Raw genomic sequence first — 27,217 nt, 5'->3', positions numbered from 1 at the left:
TTGTTGGAGATCTAGCCAGCAGAGTAGGAATGAGTCCCCTGAGGCATATGGAAGTGTTGTGGGAAAATTTGGAGAAAAGGGTAATGCTAATAATATAATAGTATCTGCTGAATTTCTGCTAAGGATATGGACTAGTCATTACTAATACCAAATTCCAACATAAAGATGTGCACAAGTTTTCACTTGGCGAGAAGATACAAGAAATAAGAAAATCCCATTGACTATGTTATTGTTGATAATGATATCTTCATGCTGGTTCAGGATACAAGAATGTACAGAGGATTTGAAACTGGAAGTGATTATTACTTAGTTTTAAGTAGGATAAAACTGAATATTGCATTGAAAAGAAAACTGTGTGAATAAGTTTCAAAAATAATTAAAGTTGAGCACCTTTTACAGGTAAACTGTAGACTCAACTGCACATTATTTCAGAAAGGATGAAACAATTCAAAAAACAAGAACCAAACCTTGGAGTATCAGTGGTAAATCTGAATGAAACATTAATTGTTTCAGCTAAGGAGGCATGTGGTGAAGTTCTCCACAAGGATAGAAAAATAAGAATGCCATGGAGAACACAAAAAGTTAAAGATGCAGTTATGGAAAAAAAAAAAAAAAAGAAGCATAGTGAAAGTGCCTAGCAAATAATTCAGCAGATGCCCTAAAAGAATACAGAAAAAAATGTGAGCTAAGCTGTCCTTGTGTAGAGGCTTAAGTGCTGTGAGGACATTATGTTGGAGGTTTAATGGATTTTTTACAACACTCAAAAAGAATTAAAATAGAATTTAATACTTCCTATATTTCATCCTCGTCACTAGGACATCTACGGGGATTACAAAAACAATTAATGTAACATGCCCACAAAAACTTACAATACTAAGCCCAACCACGTGGGTGACACTAAAGTCCTATCTAGGTGGAGCGCCCTCAAAGGGCGGTAGTAGGTGGCCTGGAATGTAAGGTGGGACCTCTGGTGATGAGTGTTTTCCAAATCTTAGGAAGCTTAATGCAATCGTATTTATTGAGATTTGGTTGGTTTCTGAGAGCTGCTGCTGCTTCTAAGAAAAGTCTCTCTTTCTTGAATTTGCTGTGGTGGAGCATGGTGGTTTTCTTCCATGATACTCTGTGGGTGGTGTCCAACACATGGTCAGCCAAGCCTGAATGGTCGTAGTTGTGTTTAACGATGTACGACTTGTGTTCCTCCAGGCGGATGGATGCTGATCTGCCTGTCTGTTTAAAGTACGCAAGCTTACAGGAACAGGGTACTTTGTAAACTCCAGGCAGTGAGAGAGGAGGGAGCTGATCTTTCGTAGAACGGATAAGGGTAGTAAGTTTGCAGTAGGGCTTATATGCTGTGTGTAGGTTATACTTTTTTAGTATCTTGGCTATTTTTTCCGAAGTACCACAGATGTAGGGTATGGTGATGGCATTTTTAAAATCTTGTTGACGAGAGGGACAGGGAATGGGGGAAGAATTGATTATTTTTTTGATACTGTGTTCGCTGTAGCGATTGGAGAGGAAAGTTCTGTGTATGTGGTTAAGCTCAGTAGTGAGGGCGGTTCCACTGGAACGAAGATTGTGGGCTCTCTTGGTAAGAATTTTAATGATGCCATATTGTTGCGAGGGGTGGTGGTGGGAGAGTTTGTGAATGTATCTGCCTGTGTGTGTGTGTGGGTTTTCTGTATACATGAAGGCAAGTGTATCATTAGGCAGGCGTGTGACTAAGGTGTCTAGGAAGAGTAAACAATTGTTCTTTTCCTTTTCCATAGTAAACTGGATTCTTGGATGTAGGCTATTGAGATGACTGAGGAAGGAGTCTAACGTGTCTGGGCCATGAGGCCAAATAGAGAACACATCATCTACATATCTTAGCCAGATAGAAGGTTTGAGTGGGGCTGAGTCTATGGCTCGTTTTTCAAAATCTTCCATATAGAAATTGGCAGGAGGGGTGAGAGGGGGGAACCCATGGCAGTTCCCTCTATCTGCTTGTAGATTTTGTTCTTCCAAGAGAAATACCCAGAGTTGATGGCAATGGAAAAGAGATCTAAGATGTCAGAGGGAAAAACGTTTTCTAAGAGAGATAAAGTGTCAGTTAAGGGAATATTGGTAAACAAGGAGGAGATATCAAAGCTTACTAATATGTCTGTATTATTCAAGGTTAAATTTTCTGTGAGGGCTTTAAAGTGGGTCGTGTTTTTTATATAGGAAGCGGAATTTCCGGTGAGGGGGGACAGAGAGTTGGCCAGCTGTTTAGACAGTCTGTAACAAGGTGCATTGGTGGCATCTACTATAGGTCTGAGTGGAGAATTGGGTTTGTGGATTTTTGGTAAACCGTATATTCGGGGGAGTCGGGAGCGGAAAGGTTTAAGTTTTTTCGTGACGTCGGGGGGGCCAAGAGGTTACTTTTTTTAAGTAAGATTTTTAATTTCTTAACTTGTGTTTTTGTGGGGTCGTGTTCTAGCGGGATGTAGGTAGTGCGATCGCGGAGGATAATGTTCATGGCCGTAGTCGTTCTTAATACCAGCGAATACAATCGTAAAATGAACATTATCCTCTGCGATCGCGCTACCTACATCCCACTAGAACACGACCCCACAAAAACGCAAGTTAAGAAATTAAAAATCTTACTTAAAAAAGTAACCTCCTGGCCCCCTGACGTCATGAAAAAACTTAAACCTTTCTGCTCCCCCCCGAATATACGGTTTACCAAAAATCCACAAACCCAATTCCCCACTCAGACCTATAGTAGATGCCACCAATGCACCTTGTTACAGACTGTCTAAACAGCTGGCCAACTCTCTGTCCCCCCTCACCGGAAATTCTGCTTCCTATATAAAAAACTCGACCCATTTTAAAGCCCTCACAGAAAATTTAACCTTGAATAATACAGACATATTAGTAAGCTTTGATATCTCCTCCTTGTTTACCAATATTCCCTTAACTGACACTTTATCTCTCTTAGAAAACGTTTTTCCCTCTGAAATCTTAGATCTCTTTTCCTTTGCCATCAACTCTGGGTATTTCTCTTGGAAGAACAAAATCTGCAAGCAGATAGCGGGAACTGCCATGGATTCCCCCCTCTCACCCCCTCCCCTGCCAATTTCTATATGGAAGATTTTGAAAAACGAGCCATAGACTCAGCCCCACTCAAACCTTCTATCTGGCTAAGATATGTAGATGATGTGTTCTCTATTTGGCCTCATGGCCCAGACACGTTAGACTCCTTCCTCAGTCATCTCAATAGCCTACATCCAAGAATCCAGTTTACTATGGAAAAGGAAAAGAACAATTGTTTACCCTTCCTAGACACCTTAGTCACATGCCTGCCTAATGATACACTTGCCTTCACTGTATACAGAAAACCCACACACACACACAGGCAGATACATTCACAAACTCTCCCACCACCACCCCTCGCAACAATATGGCATCATTAAAACTCTTACCAAGAGAGCCCACAATCTTTGTTCCAGTGGAACCGCCCTCACTACTGAGCTTAACCACATACACAGAACTTTCCTCTCCAATGGCTACAGCGAACACAGTATCAAAAAAATAATCAATTCCTCCCCCATTCCCCGTCCCTCTCGTCAACAAGATTTTAAAAATGCCATCACCATACCCTACATCCGTGGTACTTCGGAAAAAATAGCCAAGATACTAAAAAAGTATAACCTACACACAGCATATAAGCCCTACCGCAAACTTGCTATCCTTATCCGTTCTACGAAAGATCAGCTCCCTCCTCTCTCACTGCCTGGAGTTTACAAAGTACCCTGTTCCTGTAAGCTTGCGTACTTTGGACAGACAGGCAGATCAACATCCATCCACCTGGAGGAACACAAGTCGTACATCGTTAAACACAACTACGACCATTCAGGCTTGGCTGACCATGTGTTGGACACCACCCACAGAGTATCATGGAAAAAAACCACCATGCTCCACCACAGCAAATTCAAGAAAGAGAGACTTTTCTTAGAAGCAGCAGCAGCTCTCAGAAACCAACCAAATCTCAATAAATACGATTGCATTAAGCTTCCTAAGATTTGGAAAACACTCATCACCAGAGGTCCCACCTTACATCCCAGGCCACCCACTACCGCCCTTTGAGGGCGCTCCACCTAGATAGGACTTTAGTGTCACCCACGTGGTTGGGCTTAGTATTGTAAAGTTTTTGTGTGCATGTTACATTAATTGTTTTTGTAATCCCCGTAGATGTCCTGGTGACTAGGACGAAATATAGGAAGTATTAAATTCTATTTTAATTCTTTTTGAGTGTTTTAAAAAATCCATTAAACCTCCAACATAAAGAGCTAAGCTGTGTCCGAAAGTAGCTGAACAAAAGTTGAGAAGACTTCAGTAAGAATATAGAAGTAAATATCTGAAAAGTGGCAAAATGTTCTGGAAATTACGGAGCAATTTTTCTACTAAGTATTCCAGGATTAAATCTCCAGGATTCTCTAACTAAATTGAATAACAGCTATAACTAGGTACGATTTATTCAAGCATGCTTGAAAAGAGCCTGAGAGAAATCGTGGAACAGAAACTTGGAGAAGAGCAAGCTGGATTCAGGCCAAATAGAGGTTGTCAGGACCAGATTTTCACTTTACAACAAATAGTTGAGCAATCATGGGAATATGACAAAAATCTGTACTTAATCTTTTTCCAGATCTATTTCTGTAGATCTGAAAAAAGATCTACTTTTGTCGAAATTTCAAAAAAGCTATTGAAAACACTACAGTTACATTGGGTAAATGGAACATAACAGAGCAATACATAGTCTATATTTAAGTTGTAAGTTAACAGTTAGAATTGAAGGCAATACAGGTTGATGTAAAATCAGGTGTAAGACAAGGATGCACTTACATCATATTCATTATCTATATTGATCACATTATGAAAGAAACTGCCATTAAACCTGATATTAGAATTTGGATATGAAACTTAGCTCTTTGCTTAATGCAGTACTTCTGTTGATGTTTTACTTCTAAACACATCCAGTGCAAGTCTCCAGGATTCTCTAACTAAATTGAATAACAGCTGTAACAAATTTGGCATGAAAATCAGCAATAAAAAGACCAAAACTATGAAAATAGGCAGGAACATAGAAAATTTCAGCTGCATTCTGAATGGAGAGTCTGGAACAAGTAAAATATTTCAGCTATTTAGGCACAGTTTTTGGTGAAGATGGCAAGTTAAATTTGGAAATAGACAACAGAATAAGCAAAGCTGATATGGTTGAGAGCCACTTGAATAAATTTATATGGAATAAGAGAGAAATTAACCAAAACACTAAATTAGCAGTATACAAGACAGTGTTCAAACCAGTTTTAAGTTATGAATCTGAGTGTTGGGTTAGAAATGATGCACTTAATCAAAGATTAGAGACCACAAATATGAGAGTTCTTAGAAGAATTAGGGGCGTGAATAAATGTCGTCATTGGCAGTATCATATTAAAAATGAACACATTAGGAAGAAACTTGACATTGTTTGCATTCAAGAATGTGTGAGCAAGTTAATCTAAGATGGTGTGATCATTTAAATGGAATGGGAGAGGAAAGGTTAACAAAACAGGTGTTTGATGCCAAGATGGCAGTAAAAAAGACCCAAAGGAAGACCAAGGTCTAGGTAGATTGATTCAATCAGAAGTGCCTTAGAGGAACAAAATGTTAGACATTACAATCTTGGAGTGCTGACAAGTAATAGACTAATTTGGAGGAAAATTGTTGATAGGAGATTATTAATAATGTAAACTTAATTATGTAGTACTGTCATAGTAGCCTGAACACCCCTGGAGGGTACATATCAGGAAAATGATAATGGTGATTATTATTATTCTGTTTATCTATTTTCTGTATTTAATTTGCCATCATCACTTAAATTATGCTAGCTGAAAAATTTTTTTGTTCTATTAAGTTCTGCACTGAGAAAATAGTTGATTTTTCCAAGTTCATACCTAATTTCATACTTTGTCTTTTAATTGCTAATTTTAAAACCAAAATTTTTATAGCAGTTATTCAACTTACTTAAACAGTGTCTAAAGACTCATACTGGTTTAATTTAGAAGCATAACATCATATTATAACATAAGCATAAAGTGAAGAGCTGAGTTGCATATCTCCAAATTTGATGTCAAGATTAACTTCTTCAATAATATGATCCATATAGATGACAAGTAAGAGCAGAGATAGCCTACAGCTTTGTCTTACCACCAATTTGATATCAGATAAACTTCTTGTATCTTTCTAACTTCTTACTACTTAAGTACTTTGCATATTATCACATTTACATTATATAATTGTGGTGTTTTAAACTGCTTTTCTCTTGGCATTATCATATGCCTTTTCTAGATCTACAAAACTTAAATATTGATCCTTGATTCTCATTATATGAAAAAAAGTCATCATCATACTTTTCTGACTTAGACATCATTGTTGAATCTCTTTAGAGGATGTCCTGGTTTTCTTTTTCCTAATGGTTTGTAATTTATTTATTTATTTATTTGTAATTTATTATTGTAATTTTCTGACTTAGACATCATTGTTGAATCTCTTTAGAGGATGTCCTGGTTTTCTTTTTCCTAATGGTTTGTAATTTAAAACTTGTTTCGGTAATCTTTCTGTTTTCATTCTTTTATATGAAAAAAGTAAAAATCTTATTTTGACAATTCCTATTTAGCCTGAATCCAGCTTGATCTTCTCTAAGTTTCTGTTCCACAGTTGTTCTTTGTTTCAAGTATGGTGGTATAAATTTTACTTTGAACACTCAGCAGAGAAATTCCTTCTTTATCAATGGGTATCATAAGAGCTCTGCTCCAATCTTCTTGAATTCAACCTTCTGAGTAGGCCTTTGAATTATGCAGTTTAACCATGTAAACCTTTATACTTTTATATTTATGCATTTCTGGTCGAATGTCACCTACTCCAGTTGCCTTTCTACTTTCCAGGTTTCTAATATATTTTCAACTTCATTTACAGTTTGACTTCTCACTATGGCAAACTTGTAGGGACCACAGAAATAGTCTGTTATAGTGGATGGTTTGCCATAGGGAATTTCTTTTAGAATAGCATTATGCCTATGGGAGTTCAGCTGAAACTGACTTCATTCTTCTAGTATGAGGGACATCCAGAAAGTAAGTTCTGTTTTTAAATATTTTCACTGCAACACTGCAATCACAATGGTGTGCATGTGTGCTGAGTTAGCAAAGCAATGATGCCATTTTCAGACATTCTCGCAGTGCATACGCTTCTTGGTGTGTGTTTATAATGTCTAAAAAAATCGTATCACCTGCAGCATGTGAAATTTGGTCAGTTATCTGTTTCTTGAATGCGAGGAATGTTAAACAGCTGAAATTCATCAGCAAATTATTGAGATTTATGGAGAACATACAATGAGTGATTCAGTGGTACTAAGATAGGTAAGACTTTTTAATGAAGGAAGGGCAGGTGTGCACGATGATGAACGGAGCGGGTGACCCTCTTTAGTGACTGATGATTTGGTGCGTTCAGTAGAAGAGAAGATTCAGCAGAATAGGGGATTCACTGTGACGTCACTCTCGCTGCAATTTCCAGAAGTTTCACATTCATGTCTTCATGAAATTGTGCCGGAGAAACTGAATTATCGGAAATTGTATGCACGCTGGGTGCCTCAGTTGCTTACAGAACAACACAAAGTGAATCAGCTGGGCAGTGCATTGGAATTCTTGACACGCTACCATGAGGATGGTGATGCTTTCCTGAGCAGACTTGTCACCAGGGATGGGACTTGGGTGTCAAGGGCATTCAAGAAAAGGATAACTGACCTAATTTCACATGCAGCGGGCGATTCGATTTTCTTAGACATTATAAACACACATCAAGAGGCACGTGCACTGCGAGAATGTCTGAAAATGGCACCAGCGCCTTGCTAAGGAATTAACAAACTCAGCACGTATGCGCACCATTGCAATCGCAGTGGTGCGCATGCGTGCGTATTTTATGCCTCTGTTCTGTCACTGCTTATCTCATTTAAGTCTGTCAAAATAATTACTCTGGACATACAGAATATCTTAATTGTCAATTTTTGTCATTTTCCTCATCTCTTATTCCTTTTATAGTAAGACTTCTCATTTCTAAGGTTTTTCTATAATATCTGGAACTTGTTATCTCCATGATACAATATCTTGAAGATTCTTATCTAAGTCTTCATGTGTTTTTGCTTATGTTTACATATAGTTTTGCTTTCTTACATTTTTTTCTGTATTTTATCAGGTTCCAGCTTTCTTATTTGCCAAGAACTTTGATTTTTTATTTTTCAGGACACTACTGTTTTCATTTCATCCCTAATTATTAACAGAGAAAAAATTATATTTAAGTTAAAATCTTTATGAATTTGGATGCAGGCTCTAACTTTTAATCAGTGTTGAAGTTTAATTTAATGAATACTTAAGTTAAAAGATTATAGTTTGAAAGTCAAGAAAGTGAAGTGAGTTTAAGGACTGAAATATACAAACCATAATTGATTGGCGTTGTTAACATCAAGAGTACCTCAGCAGTGCAGTTAGAAGTGTGATATGCTGTTTACCAAAAGGCCAAGGTTTGAATTCTATCTAGGATTTTTCAGTTAAAAGGTGAGTTAGTAATATCAAAATTTTTTTTTCCATTCCTTTCAAAACGCACACAAAAGAGCTGAAAATGTGCAACTAACTGACATTCTTCTTATCTCATAATCAACTACTTTACCATATTCCTAAGCAGTGAGTTTGCTATCAGTAAGATGTTTTTAGATAAGTTAGCTGATCTCACATGAAGGTGTTATTACTTTTTCTCTGGAGATTCTTAAAGAGAATAAAGTATTTTTCCTCTCATACAAACTAACCAGAGAACATATGCAGCCACATTGCTTTAATTACTAAAAACTGCAGCATGCTTTCTTCAGAAGTAAAATGTTTGAAATGTCAGTTTTTTTCAGCATCAAGGCCACTTTATAAGTCAGTTTTTAAGGTGGATATTCTTTTAAACTCTCATTGGTATAAGGCATAAGAATGAAGTGAATGAAATCTATAATATTGCACAGTATTTGGAAATTTGTTTCAGAATCATTTCATGTTGGATGCACATTGTCCAAATTCAATGCTTACCAGGTGACCCAAAGTTCCATTCACTAATCTACGACCAAGGGAAATTCGTAGGGTAAACTGCTAGTGTAATTTCTGTCTTACATGGGATCCTTGCTCTGTGTTTTTGCAACTAATGAATATGTCTTTAGCAAATGAAGTCAGTTTATCCTTGGATGAGTTAAGCACTAAGTTTTATAGAATCACGTGTACCACAGTAAACATAAATTTATAGTACAGGTATTCCATCTTACATATCACTGAATCTTCTTCTTGTTTGTCCCCCCCCCCCCCCCCGAAACTTTCTGTTTTCTTATGTGCATAGTGCTTTGCTATCTGTTTAGCATCATGGCTGAAACCAATGGATGTGGTGTCAGTTATGTGGTTTTCTGGAATTTGGTTATTAGAGATAATTCTGTCTCTGAGACTTGTATAGTCTCAGAGACAGAATTATGTACTCTCACAATAATGACATAGTTATTTCCATCAACTTCTTCCATGTGACATCTCTTCCACGTTTACTCCTATGCACATAAAGATGCTTCACATCAAAAAAGTTTAGTTTTTAGAGTTTAAGCTTTTGTATTTTTAATTGTCCTTGAGACTGTAATGATATCTGATCCTTTTGGTATTCTGAAAGGATGTAAATCTTTTTGTCTGTATTTATAATTCAATAAGATTTTTATTAATGAAGGTGGGGGGGGGGGAGAAATTTAGTGTTACGTATGAGAAGTTATACCCATACAAAATCTTTATATATCATAGATATCTTCACACACACACACACACACACATACATATATGATAGATGAGGATTTCGTATATTCAGCAAAGATTTTGTATATTAATTTAAAAGTAAAGCTTCGGAATATATTTTTTTAAAGGTTGTATATGTATTTAAAATGAATGTTATCTTAGCTTCTTTACTGATGGTGAATGTGGTATGAATTCTCAGATGTTGTTATCACTCATATTTTTGCTTCAAGGAAGAAACATGTCTTGGAGTAATAATTAAATAACATTTTACTAAACTTTGTAGTGTTGGACATTATTCATCTCTTTTTCATGGTATTACAAGTTGATAAACATCTCTGTATGATTTATTGTTTTTTTAATTAAACTGTTTAACAATAATTTTCCTTGATCATAAAGGCATTTTCAGAGACAGCGATATGCTATGCATGTGTAAGCAAGCATGCTACATGAAGGCAAATACAGAACGGTTCAAACTGGCATAATCCTAGCAGCCTAAGTGGTTTCCTCTGTGGGTGTGGTGAAAGGATCTTGAGATCTTTCAGCTGATGTTCTCATGATGATGATGGTCCCCTAGCTTTTTGATAGTGAGGCAGCCAGATTTGTTTAGATTAGGCAAGTGTTGTAGAGCTGTGACAGATTTCAAAAATAGTCTCTCAGATTTATATTTAGATTTGTATACTAGCATACGTTTTCTTAATAGGACTCTATGATCTGTATTAGTGGCATGATCACAACCCCCATAACAACTCTCTTCTCTCCCATAGTCCTAAATGGACTGTTGGATCATTCATGGCTGATAGGTGATATTCTTTGTTAGCCTCCTCCAATCATCTCGGTCTCTTGTTCTTGATGTCAGTTGAGAAAGGGAGGAATTTGTCCATTTTTTGATGTTATCAGTCCATTTTAATCGAGGTTGGTCCCGGAATGATTCCTTCTAGTGCTTGCTTTGGAATGCCATTAGCCCTCTCCACATGTCCGAACCATTTCATCTGTCTTCTTCTGATGACTGTCAGAATATTTTCCCTTCTTCTCCCGTTCTATTGAATCAGTCAGTTTTCGGACATTTTCATTGGTTTCGTGAGCGGTATAGGGAATTCTCAAAAGTCTTCTGCAAGTTTTCATTTCAAAAGACAGGAGTCTCCTCTCATTTTCCCTTAATAAAGTCCAGGCCTCACAACCATACAAGAGGATAAAATTCACCAGGGTGTCAATTAGTCTTAGTCTGGTTGTGATTGCTATTCTGTTATCTCCCCACAATGGTTTTAACTTCTGTAGGGCCACGGTTGCCTTAGCAATTCGGTATTTAATGTCGGTTTTTGAATGACCATCTTGACTCAACGTGCTTCTTAGATAAATGAACTTGTTTACATTCTCAATTTGTTTATTGCTAATTTGTATCTTTAAGAATTCAATGTCTGATTTTGAGGTTATCATTGTGTTTGTTTTTTGTTGGTTTATGTATAATCCATATTTTTTTAATGTTCCGAAAACGCAGCTAGTTATTTCTTATAATTCTTCTTCACTTTCTGCCAGAAGATCAATATCATCTGCAAAACGTAAGTTATTTATTCTTAGTCTGCCAACTACTATTCCAGTGTCATATTCATGAAGATCTTCATCTATGATATATTCCAGAAAACAATTAAAAAGAGAAGGAACAAGATGCATCCCTGTCTTACCCCCTGTTCTGCCCGGAACGGTTCACTGTTGTAATTTTTAATTTCAATTCTCATAGCAGATGAGGAATAAAGAGATTTAATAATCCTAATGATTTTGTTGTCAATACCATAATGTTCTAAAATTTTCCATAATGCCTCATGCCATATTGAGTGAAAAGCTTTTTGAAGGTCTAAAAAGTTGTGATAGATTATTTGTTATGTTCTATGTATTTTTCGCCTAGTATGTGTATTGTAAAAATATGGTCGATTGTACTTCTGGAAACCTGCTTGTTCATCTAATAGTCTGCTTTCTATTTTCTTTTCAATTCTGGACAATAGTATTTTTAACAGGATTTTGCTTGGATTGCTAATAAGACATCGTTCTGTAGTTGCTACATCTATTGCTGTTTCCCTTTTTAGGAATAGGTACAAAACAACTATAGCATAGATGTCGGATGTTTTTTTTTTGTTTTTTTATGGCCATTCATCCAAATGTTGAATGATCTTCCAGTTTGACCAAAATATATTAGTTTGCAGGAGAATGGAACAGGCACTATTTGGATGGATTAACATAAAAATATCCAACATCATGCTACAGTTGCTCTGGTTGTAGACCATGCCATTGATGCAAATCAATGGCATGATCTACAAACTGAATCCTGTTGAGAACTGCACTGTTATACAGATGTTAATATAAATCTAGTGGTCTCTGTTCAGTTTAGCTGACTTGTTCACACCTGCTAGGGACACATTCCAATATTGCGTCAAGTACTTTTAATGCTTCCCGTGAATGGCCAATATCCTACCCATCCTGCAACCAATACCATAGGCCAGAACCTAGTATTCTCCTCAGTTGATCATAATTTTCTGCTTTGTGGTTCAGCACATAACTTTTTCTGAATGGTATCTCCATGTACTTATTTTCTAGGCAAGTACGGCATGATCATTGTCACCACTGGGCAGATCACATCTTTAACTGTATAAATAGGTCCACACTCTTTTTACTTTAAGTTGTTTCTCTCACATGCTACTTGACAAAATTATCTCCCAACAGCAAAATAAACTGAGTTTTGATGCTCTGGGATGACAACAACCATTTCACTAGAATTTGCTTTAAAGGGAAGGGAAAGAAAAAAACTAAGTAGTAATTCAGTTTACTTTCATGTCTGTGAAACACTGTGCTAATAAGATAATAAGCATGTAATATTTTAATAAAAAACAACTTATCATTATTTTCTCTATTATTCTGCAGAAGAAGGAATTGACAAACTTCATTATTATAATTTCTTTTTACAGATTAGCAAAACATCATCAATTTCGCCTGCACTAGATTTTGAAATGGTAGAACCTTCAGTATTATCTGCTGCAGAATCCATTGAAGTGATTTCTAATGATGGAAATAATACTGAATTGGTCTATACAGTGAGTAGTTTATACATATACAAATTTAGAGAATTGATTTATGAGGAGAAAAGAAAATCTTAGAATTATATTGGTGCTGTTTATTTCATTTTAAAGGCTGTACTCTCTAACATAAACACATTGACTTGATATGATCTTCTAGTTTAGTTGCATTACATCTGTGTATTCAAGGATAATTCAAAAGTGTTTGGGTTTTTGGTCACAGATGTTGTATTTTAATTTTTTTGTTTATGTCATGCTAAATAATTATCTCTTCTATATATTAAAACAAAATGTTTTATTTTGCAAGCAGAATTATTAATGAACTATGCACTTAAGTGATTTTTTTTTATTGTTTAGCATGAACAGCAAAAACATACAGTTGGAGAATGTTTTCTTTACATTTGAACTTAGGTATGCTTCATTCAGAGTTCCAAAACATTTCCAAAGCAAAAAATCAGAATGCTTGGAAGAAGAGCACTGCATTTGACTAGTTAAAAAAAAAAAAAAAAGTTGAAGGCTGGCAAACATCATTCTCAAAGATCATCTTACACTCTACTTTACTCTTAAGTTGATCCTGACACCCTAAGTCAGACCGTGAAGCTGATCCAGTCATAAGTTCTGATGGATTATTGGCTGAATTCATCTTCACTGGCTCAAAAAGGTCACAGAAGCTGTTGAATTTTCTATAGACATCACACTGATGTGTGAGAAAATTTCTCACCAATCCTCAGAATGAATTACATTAAACAGATAAAGATATTGTTTTCTGTGATGAAAAACAGCTCTATTTGAACTAAAACACACAAAAGTAATGGATCAGGGGAGCAACCTGGGTGAATCAGTACTTATCCTCCCCCCCTCTCCCAATAAGTTGCTGGTCTGAGAATAGTCATGTTGGGCATTTAATAGAACTTAAAATGCATAATCCACTTTGAGCTAATTTCAAATATCAAATCACACAGCTGTTTAGATTCTTCAATTAAGAAAAAAAATTATGAAGGTGGAGCATCTCTCTCTCTCATCTGGCATGCAGTCTAGACCTTGCACCATCTCATTTACTTATTCTGAACAGTGACCCACTTCCTTTATGGGTGTTCAAAACTATTGTGTTCAAATTTTTTGTCTTGGAAGATCAGACCTCATATTCCAAGGATCAAACTTCTTGCATAAAAGATGGCCAGACTTGAACAATAATGGCTTTTATGTTGTTCAGTAATGCCTTTCAGCCTTGCTTATTCTATCTTCTCTGACAGTTGTCTTTTCTTATGGCTCAAATGACCTGGGTTGGGATGAAAGGAACAATGAAGATAAGTTAGCTGGTTTCATGCAGAGAGTAAAAAGTTTCTTCCTTTTGCTGAAATTCTTGGTTTTTCACATTTTTCAAAATATAAAGTAGGCCAGAGAATACATATATACAGACATTCTTATGATTGGTAAAACAGTCTACGCAAACATTAATTCACTTAGACCTAATAGGTCATTGAGTATGAAATGTCAAGGAAGAATTGGGAATTTTGTCCATATTATCCTACTTGAAATTATCTATTCAAGAAGTTTTCATCATCAACATCAAATTATTTATATGTACCCTCAAGGGGTTTGTACAGGATATTATGATAGTATCACATGAAAAAGTTACACCATTACTAATTTTCAATCAGTAATTTTCCTCCAGTTTAATCTGTTATCTGTCAAGACTCCAACATTATCAGATTATTTTTGTCTTCTGAGGCACTTTTTACTGTATCAATCCACCTATATCTTGGTCTTCCTCTAGGTGTTTTCCTGCCAACCTGGAAAAAAGCTTGTTTTGCTAATTTTAACTCTACCATTCTGTTTAAGTGACCATATCATCTAAGGTTAGCTCTGCTAACACGTGCCTGAATGCTAGCAATGGCAAATTCTTTCCTAATATCCTTTTTTTTTTGTTTTGTTTTGTTTGTTTAATTTGTGATACTGCCATTGATGCCATCTGTTCACCCCCTCCCCCCCCCCCAATCTTTCTCAAAACTCTCATATCTGTGGTCTCCAGTCTTTGATCAAGTGTTTAATTTCTAATCCAGCTATACAGCTAATTTAGAGCTGTTTTTTACTAATTTCTTTCTTATTTTGTATAAATTTATTCAACTGACTTCCTACTATACCAGCTTACTAATTCTGTTGTCTCTTTCCATATTTAATTTGCCATCTTCACTAAAAATTGTGCTTAAATAGCTGAAATGTTTTACTTGTTCTGTAGGTTCACCATTCAGGATAAAGTTGATATTTTCAATTTTCTTCCAATTATTTTCATTGTCTTTATCATTTTATTACTGATTTTCATACCAAATTTATTACAACAATTTGCAGACTTGTACTGGATTTATTCAGAAGTATAACATCATCTATATAAAGTAAAGAGTTAAAATCAACATAGGCAATTTTGATATCAGATTTAATACCACTTTAATCATAATGTGATCAGTATACATAATGAATAACAGTAGAGATAATGTGCACCCCCTATTTGACCTGAATCCAGCTTGTTCCTCACCAATCTTCCCTTCCACAATTTTTCTTAGCCGTTTCTTAAGTATAGTTGCATAAATCTTACCATGAACACTCAGTAGGCAAATACTTCTGTAATTCCCACATTTAGTTTTATTTCCCTTTTATAGATGGGTTCTATTAAAGCAGTACTCCAATCATCCAGAATCAGAATTCGCCCCTCTGACCATGTTGTCTGAATTATATAGTGCCGCCACTGTAAAACTTTTATACCTTCGTATTTGCACATTTGTGGGCGAATTTCATCTACTCCAGCCGCCTTTCCATATTTCAGGTGTTTGATGCCTTTTCTTCTTCAAGTAGATATGCATTCATGACTGAATTCTTGTTTGGAGTTTTCTATGACTGTGCTGACACTGCTTGCTTCATTTAGCAATCCTTCAAAGTAATTAGTCCAGACATTTAGAATATATTTATCTTCAGTTTTTGTGTCACCGTTATCATCTCTGATTCCTTTTACAGTATGTATTCCTCTATTTCTAAGCTTTTTTTCGAGAATATTCTCGAGAATATTTTGCCACCTTTCTGATGTTTTTTTTCTATGTTCTTACCAAACTTTTCCCGTGACTTTTGTTTAACTAGTTTTATACAGTGCTTCACTTTCTTACATTTTTTTCTGTATTCTGTAAGAGCACAAGCTGACTTGCTTGCCAGGAACTTTCAATATGATTTCTTCTTTTCCTTGACTGTCTCTTTAACTTGCTAAGTCCATGGAGTTCTGATTTTTCTATCGTTACAAACAACCTCTCCACATGCCTCTCTGGCTGAACCAATCAGTGTTCTCTTCAGGGTTTGCCACTGAATCTCCAAGGTTTGGTTCTTTTTTTTTATTTTTTAAATGCTTGCATTTTTTCTTGAATGTTTGTGCATTTGTGTCTACAGCTCATCTCTGAAATCTGTTCAACTTTGATTTATTTTAAAACTTTCTTATACACTCGTCTTTTCAGTAGGAAATATCAATTTTATCCTGCTCAAAACTAAATAGTGATCACTTTCTATTTCAAATCCTTTTTATACGCTTGTGTCCTGAACCAGTTGGGAATGCATCACTTTCAATGCAAGAAAGAAAAGTTAATGAGAGTTTTCTTATTTCTTGCATCTTCATGTGAATTTGTGCACATATTTTCATGCTGCAACATGATGTTGGTAATAACTAATCTATGTCCTGAACAGAAATCCAGCAAGTGCTTTCCATTATTCTTAACTTTGCTCTTTTGTCCAAATTTTCCTAAAACATTTCTATATGTCTGATAATAATTTCCTATCTGCTTTTTAGATCTCCGACAAGGACCAATGTTTCCTTTTTTTTCATTGTGTCAAATGCTTTCTCTAATGCCTCAAAAATTTCTCCATTACTTCCTTAGTAGAACTTTCTGTGGGACCATAGGCACAAATCAGTCTCATTGTCCAGTTTCCCATTCTGATATTTGCCCACATCACTCTACTTGATATTGCCTTCCATATGAGAAGATTGTCCTCATATTTAGTGTTGAATACTATAGCTACTTGCACTTTTCCCTGATTGTTATTATATGAATATAACATTTTATATTTGTTGCTTAGAAAGATCTCACCTGTTTTTGTATCTTTGTTTCGATCATGCCTATTATGCTGATCTGGTACTTATCCAATTCCTCTTCTAGTTCCATCTCTTTTACATTGATGCTTCTTACTTGATAGTATCAGTCTTGAACTCTGCTGATGTTGAGTTGGGATGTGTTTCGGGATTTCTTCCAGTAGCTGGCTTTGTGCTGTTTGCCCTGGTTCCCTGACAAAAACAATGGGAGGCTTGTTTAACCATGTAATGCCCCAGCCAGCATGAAATTCTGTGATGTATTAACATCATTTTACATTTTGGTTTAAGCCAATAAGAATAGAATTCAGCTAAATCCCAAATTGCCAGCTCGTCCTCATTCATTTAGTATCAAATGTAGATGCCTAACAAGGTGCATCACAATAAGGTGAGGATTGGGCATTAGGTCAGAGCTCTGGTTTTCTCTCTGCATTCCTTAAAAGGCTATTTGGTGGTTTCCTTCCAGTTATATGGCTTTGACCCGTAAGCATTCCAAGAAGTTTTCATTGGATATTAAATGCAGGACTGTGTCTTTTTTTGTTAGTATTTCAACTGCTGAACATTTAATTTACCACATTTTAGTGAACTGTTGAAAGTTTTTTCATTTGGTTATACTATAAATTAAAGATGCCAAAAAATTATACTCTTGGCATCTTTAAAATTTGAGTGAACTATATTGGTTGTGTTCACTGCTGTGCTCATCAGAGTGATAACAGTATTTACATATTACAACTAAGGGACAGATGTGAAGTGAATGACAGCTGATGATGAACAAGTATACTTCAAAATGTCATATCATAAACGGAAATATATTCACATTAAAAGTCTGATTTTAATCTTGACACATTTAAGTTTTAAAAATTTGGATATTTTAGTCCAGATTATTGTTATTATTATTATTTTTTTTGTTTTGTTTTCCAAGTGTGATGCAGAATAACATTCTTCTAAAACTCACTTACATTGCCCATTACGTGTTATACAGGGTGTTCGGGATAAATTTGACATATTTATAATTAATTATATTTTTCCGTAAGTTACATGTATTAACACACACTTCTCTTCATTTAAAAGTTTGGACCCTTCTTCATTCATATACAAGATGTCAGAAAGGATGGATAGCTGGAACCCACCTGAATCATGGAAGAGAATAACTTGTATCATGATGATTCGTGCCCGCCATCAAAATAAGGATATTACGACTGCTGCCCAATGCTCCCTGAATACAGTAAAAACAATCAGGCATGAACTAGAGACTTGCAATGGTGACTACGAGGATGTAGCAAGAAGAAAGATCCCTAGCAGACGATCTGATTGCGTTCGTACAGCAGAATTCCTCGCAAATCTGCAGGAACAGGTGTTGAAGAACCCTGGCATTGGAATTCGGGCTTTGTTCGTGGAGTTGCTAACTGTAGTCAAGCCCTGGATAACAAGGGTAGCCAATGGTAGGCTGTATGTATGGCAGCAGGATTCGGCCCCTTGCCACACCTCTGGGAAAAGTCAAAAATGGTTGTCTGAAAATTTCTACGACTTCACCAGTCCAAATGTTTGGCCTCCAAACTCCCCAGACCTTAACCCCATGGATTATTTTGTATGGGGCGCAGTTGAAAAAGACACCAATCGCACTTCCAGTAATACAAAAGCCCAGTTAATGGATAAAATTAAAACAGTTTTTGCGGCCCTTCCCAGGGAGACTGTAGCATCAGCTTGTTCGAGGTTCCGAAGCAGAATTGAAGCTGTGATCGATGCTAATGGTGGTTATTTTGAGTAAATCTTGTTGATAGTATTGTAATTAACTCTGCCTGTAATGTTTTTTTGTCAATTCATTAAATTTAATAGATACAAAGAAGATTTTCTTTTTCCTTACGAAACTGTCAAATTTATCCCGAACACCCTGTATATGACAGTGATATATCTGTGTATGTGTGTTTGTATTTTTATATCCATTTCATCCCAATATATCTGCAATACTCTATTATCACACTGCTAGTAACTTTATTTAAAATTTTCATATAAGTTGAATTTGTTTAGTTTGAAGTTGATAAGTTAGTCAGTCCTTGGGCTTGAAATAAATAGATATTATTCTAGTTAGGTAGAAAGTAAAAGTAATTTAAGATTTGCAATGTATTGTATGAATTATGAACTAATCTTTTTTGCGCCATAAGCAAGAAGAAAGTGTATGGATCCTTCTTTTTTTCCGGAGTCTACCATTACTGGTGGCATGTATCTGGACATGCTACAAGGATACCTAATACCACAATTAGATGACTATGACCATTTACAGCAAGACGGAGCACCTCCTCATTACCTGACAGACATAAGGTGTCGTACCTTGACACCGATTTTTCAGGTAGATAGATTAATAGAGGGGCACCTGTAGCATGTCCATGGCCACCATGTTCCCCCGACCTTACACTATTAGATTTTTTCTTGTGGGGCTTTGTGAAAGATTGAGTGTTTGTACCACTCAATCTAATCAATACCAGTCAATTTGGATGAGCTGCATTCCAGAATTACTGCCACCATTGCTGAAGTTGCACTAGATATGCTCTGCCACGCGTGGCAGGAAATTGATTACAGATGGAACATTGCAGAATTATTGGAGGCAGTCGTATTGAACTTTGACTGTCTGTGTTGAAACTTCAAGTGTTATGCTACATTTGCACAGTAATAAAAATGGTTCATCTGTTGCTATTTACCTTCTGTTGTCATTCAAAGTTGTATACCCCCCCCCTTTTGAAACTCCCAGTGTGCATACACACACACACGCCATAATTGCCAGTGTATAAGATGTACCATCACATAGGATGCACCTGTTTTTCAGGGAGCATTTTTTGGGGAAAAAAATTATACAAAATTATGTTTGAAAATAATTATAACATCTTATCATATATTCATTGAAAACAATTTCAGAAAATTTTGGCATAAAACAATTATATATCAAGGAAAAATGTAGGATTACAATAACGGTTTTAATCTTCATCCTCATCTTCTGAGCTAGACAAAATTACCTTCTGAGATATCTTCTGCACTTGAAAGGTATTGCTTTATTCAAACAATAAATCATCTTCAGTTTTTTTTGTGGCCACATTTTTAACAATAGTACTTTTTGCACCTTTGACATCTACTGTTTTGTTTGAAGGCACATCAAATGTCATAGGCACCTCATCCATATTTCAAAGTTTCCTGGTTTCCTAGCTTTAATGACATACTATGAAAGTCAATAACTTTACATTCATCCAGAATCTTTTGTGATATTTTTGTTTTCATTTGCATACATAGGTTATTCGTTTTGATTGATGAATAATCATTTTTGTGGATACTGAAATACCAGATTTTCTGTTGTCTAATACCAACACATTTTTAATTCTTCCTCAAGTTTTGGCCAATTTATAATTCCTTTATAGAGATTGTTTATTACGTTTAGTCTCTTTTAAGTCCTGTTCTTATTTTCTCAAAGTTCATATCATTTTTTTGGTTGGCAGTGGCCAAAATACTGTATTGCCATTTTCCTTTGCATATACAATGACTCCAAGTTTGAAAGCAATATTATAGCAATGTCTGTTGCTTTTGAGCCATGAGTTAATAATAAAAATAATCTTAAACACTAGAATATCACTAATTCTATTGCACTCGCGGTCACATAACTTGTCATTATGTGACCGCACAAATGTAAACTGTTGATCATCATTCACCATGTTTTAAATGAAACCAGATGCATTAAGTTCCATTTCACTATACAGAATGTATCAGTTGTCTTCTTTAATTAGTTATAGTTATCTATATTTTGATTTCTTACATATTTAAATCAAAATCACGTATGACAAACAAGCAAAAGTAGAAGCATAAAATAAATTTTGACCAATAAAAATTCTGACTCAATGAAATTTCAACCAAAGGTTGAAATTTCAGTATAAGACACACCCTGTTGTATAAAACGCACCCTGTTTTTGAGACAAATTTTTTTTGGGGAAAAAAGTGCATCTTATATGCCAGCAAATATGGTATATATATATATATATGATGATGTGCTGAAAAGTTGTGATAATTTTCAATTTCTTCAAAACCTCTGACATGTCTTCTTATATATCCTAAAAGAAAAAGAACAAATTATTACAATTTGATGAAACATCATGGTTAAAGGGTTTTAAGATATGTTTTTCTTGTGGTTATATCAGTTGCTTTAATGTGATTTTTGTTCAAGGTGTTTATCAGAACTTTTCAGCCTCTCCCCTCCATGGATATTTTTATAGATACTTATATGAGTTTACACATGTAGAATAATATAGAATTTTATTCAAAAACTTCGAAATATTTCATTCAATATAACACAGACAGCCACAGAGAAAGACTGGTAACTACATTCAAAACATGAGTCATGGCATGTGCTCACTAGTTCATGTCTTGCTCACAGCTTGAGTTGTCACGATTGCATAATCAGAGTTCAAAGAAACAATTGTAAAAGTTTTTGCATATTAAATAATCTAAAAATAAATATTATGAACAATTAATAGTAATCACATTCCAAAACTTGGATATTGGCATATAGACAAAGAGGTTAAGGTTCGGACAATTTGTAGTGTTTCATGTTTCAAGGAAAAGATGATCAAATTTGAACTAATGGAATGAAGAATATTTCTCTGGTTCCAGAGACCTCTGTGCCTATTGTCAACAGCATGAGAAACAAGATCAGACTTGTTGGATTCCATAAATGCAATGTAGTCTTGATTCTTGGATTCCAGTCAAATCTAAACAAATTGAATAGAATCCAAGAACATCAAGATTACATTGCATTTTTGGAATCCATCAAGTACAGCCTTACTTCTCATGCTATTGACATTAGGCACAATTCTTTGGAACCAGACAAAGATTCTTCATTCCAATAGGTTCAAATCTTTGAAACATGTGAAACACTATGAAATAGTCCAAACCTTGCCCATTTTGATAGTGTGCCAATTTCCAAGTTTTGGACATGATTACCAGTAACTATTCATAATTTATTTTATTTTATAGATTATTTAATCTGTAGAAACTTTCACAATTGTTCCTCCGAACTCTAATAGTGTAATCCTGTCAACTCAGCTGCAATTGAAACACAAGCTGGTAAGCACATGCTATGTTACTAATTTTTATGATTCATATTTTGAATGTAGTTACCAGTCTTTCTTTCCGACAATGTCCATGTTACATTGGATGATATATATCAGAGTTTTATGTCTAGTACAAATGTTCTCTTAAAACATTTGATTTTTTTTTTTCCTTTTTAATTCTTACAGGAAAAGGAGCTGGGATGCTTGAACTGTCATACTTCTCCTTCAGTTGAAATTGAAAACTTGGATAACTTAACTTGTCTTCCTGGTTCTCTATCTGGCCAAAAACTGATTTCTTGCTCTGATATTTTTTCAGTTTCATCAGAAAATAACACATCTACTTCCTCTGATTTTGTTCTTGTGCCTCCAATTAGTATGGTCTGTAAGGCAAATGAAAAGTGCAAAAACTCTTCTGAATGTGTATATGAAGAAAGTTGTATAGTAACCAGTCTGAAGGACCAGCTCAGAAAGTTAAAAGTAATGGACAATCAAAGTCAGCAGCAGAAGCAACATGAAATTAATAATACCATTAACATGGCCATTCAGAATAAGTCTTTTTTGAAAAATTCTGATGATATGCAAAGTTGGCTTGCTTACAAGATATTGAAGCCCACTGATAATTCATCTGCCATGGAATTGGACATTTGGTCAAAATCACATGGAGACAATTCCAAAAAACTTATTGAAGAAATTTCTCATAACCCAAGGATTATATTGCCTGAACATTTTTCTGAGAAAGACAGTAACATGTGGCTTTTAAGAAGTAACATAAAGCAAGAGAATGATGAAATGAAAAAAATCCGAAAGCCCTCAAATGAATGGTTAGCTTTTAAGGAGCAAACACCTTTATCCCCAATTGCTGAAAATGGCCATACTGAGCTTATGAAACAAATGTTTGCTCCATATTTTCAATCTTTAGATAATGGCATGTGGTTATACAAAAAATCTTGAAGTTTACTGTAGTAGAATAATTTTGACGAGGAAAAGATTTAAGATGCCTTAAAGATAAATTTTTATCTTTGGATTTATTAAAGATAAATCCAAGAAATTGTGGGAACTTCTTTTATGTAGGAAAAAGTGAAGAACATTGCTTGTTTTGCTTTTTGGGCAAGTAAGTTTTTTTTTTTTTAAAGACAGATAAAGAGGTTTTGGTATATGATATATATATATATATATATAAATAAATGCATTGTTTTCTGATGAGTTATAGAAAATAGAAAGTAATTAATAGGTTAAGAGATGATAGCAAATAAATCATTTGCAATCATTTTGTAGATATTGATATCTGTAGTTATCACTGATTTAGTTAATTCACTTAAGTATATTTGATTTGGAATAATTGCACTTTTTGCCACATGAAATTTTTGTATTTTATGGGGTTGATTATTATCATCATTATTATTATTATTACCATTTTCTGGTATGAGAGACAAGGAATGTCCTTCACTAATTCTTTTCAAGGTCTTTTGTATATTTTTCATCCATTGGCTCATCAAATAGTGTAAACTGTATTGCAAGGTTGGAAAAAAATATTCTAAACATTTTTTTTTGTCATTTGCTTGCAATGGTATTTGAAACAAGCAGTGGCATTGTGACTAGGAAGATCTTTTAAAAAGATGTATATTAGAGTTATTTAATAAACTTCATTGTTTTTTTGGCCAATTCTGTGTTATATCTAAAGGCAGACAGATATTCAGATATGGATTCTACACTATACAGCCCGTGCTAATAGGTCAGCAACTTGTAACAGTACTTGCTCCATTGCAGAAATAAATGCAAACTCAGCTTATTAAATCAGATTTTATCATTTGTAAAAACATTGAAACCCAATAATGTTTTGATTTTTGAATTTACATGTGCACTGTGTTGATATTTATGAGAATTTAGCCTGTATTCAATAGAAAATATTCCCTTCTGTGTTTGGTTGTTTTAAAGAAAGCAATAATTGCAGTTTGTTTTGGTATTTGGATCATAATTAATGCATAATAATATGTTTGGAGTAATTCTTTTGAATGAGTTTATGCCAAGGTGAAATAGTAAGTGATCATGCTGCTTTTTTTTTTTTTTTTTTTTTTTTTTTCAAAATTGACTCAAAACACATCAGAACAAACCTAAATGTTTTGTTGATTTCATTCCTGAACTTCATAATTTTAATATGCAATAAAAATTATTTACTACATATGAAATACATACACATAGTGAAAGTAATTAATGCTTAATGGGAAAATGTTCCAACATGTCTTCAATGAATTTTAGAAAGAAATGTATATTAAGCATGAAAGAATAATTATTAATCTTTCATACTTAATCACTTTACTTACCAAACGAAGGCCTGAAATGGAAAAAACTATTTAATTCCAAATCCAAGTTTCCCAGATTTTCCAACCCTTTGGTTTGCATATATACTACTGTAGATTCTCAGTCTTTTGTTGGCAGGATTAGTTTTATATATATTAAAATATATACTCTGTGTCCAATTAAGTAATGAGACAATTATTATATCAAAACAAAACTATATTTGGAATTGTCAATTATACAGATTTAAAATAATCTCCCTCCAACTCCACACAATGTTTACATCTGTTGTACAGGTATTCGAAGACACAGTGGAAGTCCTGAATGGGAACTTCCTTCAGCATCTGGGTCACATCACTTTGGATATCCTGAATGCCACTGAAGCACTCCTCTTTCAAGGCACATTTCATCTTTGGGAAGAGGAGAAAGTCTGTGGTAGCAAATCTTGCAAATAGGGGGAGATGTTTGATTACACAGATCAACTTCGAACCCAGAAACTGCTTCACAGGTACTGCGCAGTTTGCAGGCTCATTTTTGTGCAACAGAAACTAAATGTTGTTGTTGTGGAACAGTTCTTTCCTGATGCATCGCATATGGGCATGCAGACATGCATTACTCCTAAATAATACTAACTGTTCACTGTAGTGCCCTTAGGAACAAATTCGCATGTGATTGTTGCAACCTGACTTTCTTCTGTTGGGGAGAAGACATTCCATGCTGTGATGTTTCATTTCTGGATCAAATTGAAAACACCAACTTTCATCACTAGTGACAATTCTTTGTAACACATCATGACCTTGATCAAGATCAACTGCATGGATGAAATTTTGACAACATGCAACCCTGTGCTCTCTCTCTCTCTGTTCATGTGTCAATGTGTGCAGCACAAACCTCAAACAAATTTTCCTCTTGTGCAGATCTCTTTCTAAGATCAATCTGGCTATTTCCTTACCGACACCAAGATGTATAGCGAGTACATCTTGGTGTCGGTGTACATAGAGTAGCCAATAGGCTACTCGATCTATGGTGAGTAGCCCATTGGTTATTCACCTGTCATGAGCAACAATTTCCCTAGCTTTCACCACATTTTCATTTTTCCATGCAGAAACTGGCCGTCTACAGTGTGGTTCATCTTTAGGTACTCCCTCCCCTCTTTAAGCATTGAAAACTAGCAGAACACCTGTGCACAGCTCAGATAGTCATAGCTGTAAACTTTTTTTTAGGTCTTGGTACACTTCTGTAGCAGTTTTTCCTAATTTACAGTAAAATTTTATCATAGCTTTTATTTCCATGATGCAGCTTCTAACACACTCCACTCACAAAATCTTACTACAATGGTTGCCACACAAAAACTGCTGCATTACTCAACTTGAAAGTTGCACCTGCAATTATAACTCACTCTGGTGATTAAAACTATAAGCACGTTTGTTACTTTTATTCAAAGGACTGTCCTGTAAAAAAAATCAGTCTCATTACTTAACAGGCATACTGTGTATAAAACAATTGATATATTAAGCTATTATACTGACAGTTACTAACCATTGATATCTTTCAAGGGAATTCAAACACATGGATGAAATTTTTTTCAAAGTTTGTAATTTGGAAAATTTTATTTTGTGAGTAATTAGAAATTTAATTTCTATTGACTAGTGAAATTAAGGAGAAGAGAGAAGACACTACATTCTTTGGACAAAAACTAAATAAAAAATGTCAATATAACAATAAGGGATGGATTAATTCTTTCATTCCCTTACTGTTAATATAAATACTGCACATAAATTTCAGAGATTATACTGTGGGAGTGATTATTTTATAAAACTAAATTACACACACACACACTAGGATTCCTTATCTTGTTGATGTTCATATTTAGATAAACTGTTGTAACAACAATAAATGCACTGTAAATAGATTTCACTTGTTTCTGTATTTATATATCAACCCATATAATGATGTCATGCATGAGCAAGTAATTAATGAGTCATTGAAGAAAATGGTACGGGAAAGGTTTTTCCAACAAAAAAGAAGTAGATGAAATGAGAGAGAGGAGAATATGAGAAGCTTATACAATAAGTTTGAAGCTGAACGTGTAGTCATTGACTAGCAGCAGCTTATGTTCTTAGCACATTTAGAGGAAAGTGAAGGAATGGTGGCGGTGGTGGTGGCTAGCTCACCAGGACAGCACTGAAAATACCTATAGTAGAGAGATAAGGTGACAGAATGTTTTATGAGAAAGTGACTGGAATAAGTCTTTGGGAGAGGAGTCATCAGCAACAAGTTATCCGATTCTAAATAGTACAAAGCATTTTTAGAGATGTTTAAGGTGTATATACCATCCCCCAAATGTGAGAACAGAATTCTAAGTTAGGGAAGGGTAGTCATGGGATGTATAAAATATTAGAAGTTGAGCACTGAAGAGGACACAGGAAGTTGTAAATATAGTAATGTATTTGTGCCAGGAAAGGTAAATGTGAATATTAACCCAAGATGTGAAAACTGGTCTTAATGAGATCTTTCTTCTGAGAAACAAGACAGGATTGTATTTTAGTAGCATAGATTATCTTCATCCCACTGAAGAATAATGAGGAGATTGCTGCTGAAGATCTTGATGCTTGAATCATTCGAGCCCTATAGGAATTGTCAATGTAACCAGTGTGGGATGTAACCAAAATGATAACTGACCTTCAGGATTCTGCACATGAATATAGATTGAACATAAAATGAGATTTTGCAGCTTATGGATAGTGGAGACAGAACTTGAAATCATCTCCAGAAGAATAGAAAATACTGTCACAAGCAAAACTA

General features: G+C 35.0%; 1 protein-coding gene across 2 annotated transcripts in view; it reads left to right on the top strand.

The window, feature by feature from the left end:
* Window positions 1-23,779, top strand: part of LOC150099342 (uncharacterized) — an 81,756-nt gene extending 57,977 nt beyond the window's left edge. For both annotated transcript variants that reach the window (XM_090403820.1, XM_090403819.1), the window contains 2 exons: window positions 12,803-12,928; window positions 22,304-23,779. In XM_090403820.1, coding sequence (XP_090259946.1) covers window positions 12,803-12,928; window positions 22,304-23,068 — 891 coding nt within the window. In that variant the 3' untranslated portion in view covers window positions 23,069-23,779. The remainder of the gene's footprint in view (window positions 1-12,802; window positions 12,929-22,303) is intronic.
* The last annotated feature ends 3,438 nt before the right edge of the window (window positions 23,780-27,217 follow it).

This window comes from Typopeltis vanoorti, chromosome 14, assembly GCF_054136105.1.
Source record: "Typopeltis vanoorti isolate ZY-2024b chromosome 14, IOZ_Tvanoo_1.0, whole genome shotgun sequence".
NCBI classification, from domain to species: domain Eukaryota; kingdom Metazoa; phylum Arthropoda; class Arachnida; order Uropygi; family Thelyphonidae; genus Typopeltis; species Typopeltis vanoorti.
Note: the sequence above shows the minus strand (reverse complement) of the source record. Positions and strands in the feature narration are given on the sequence as shown.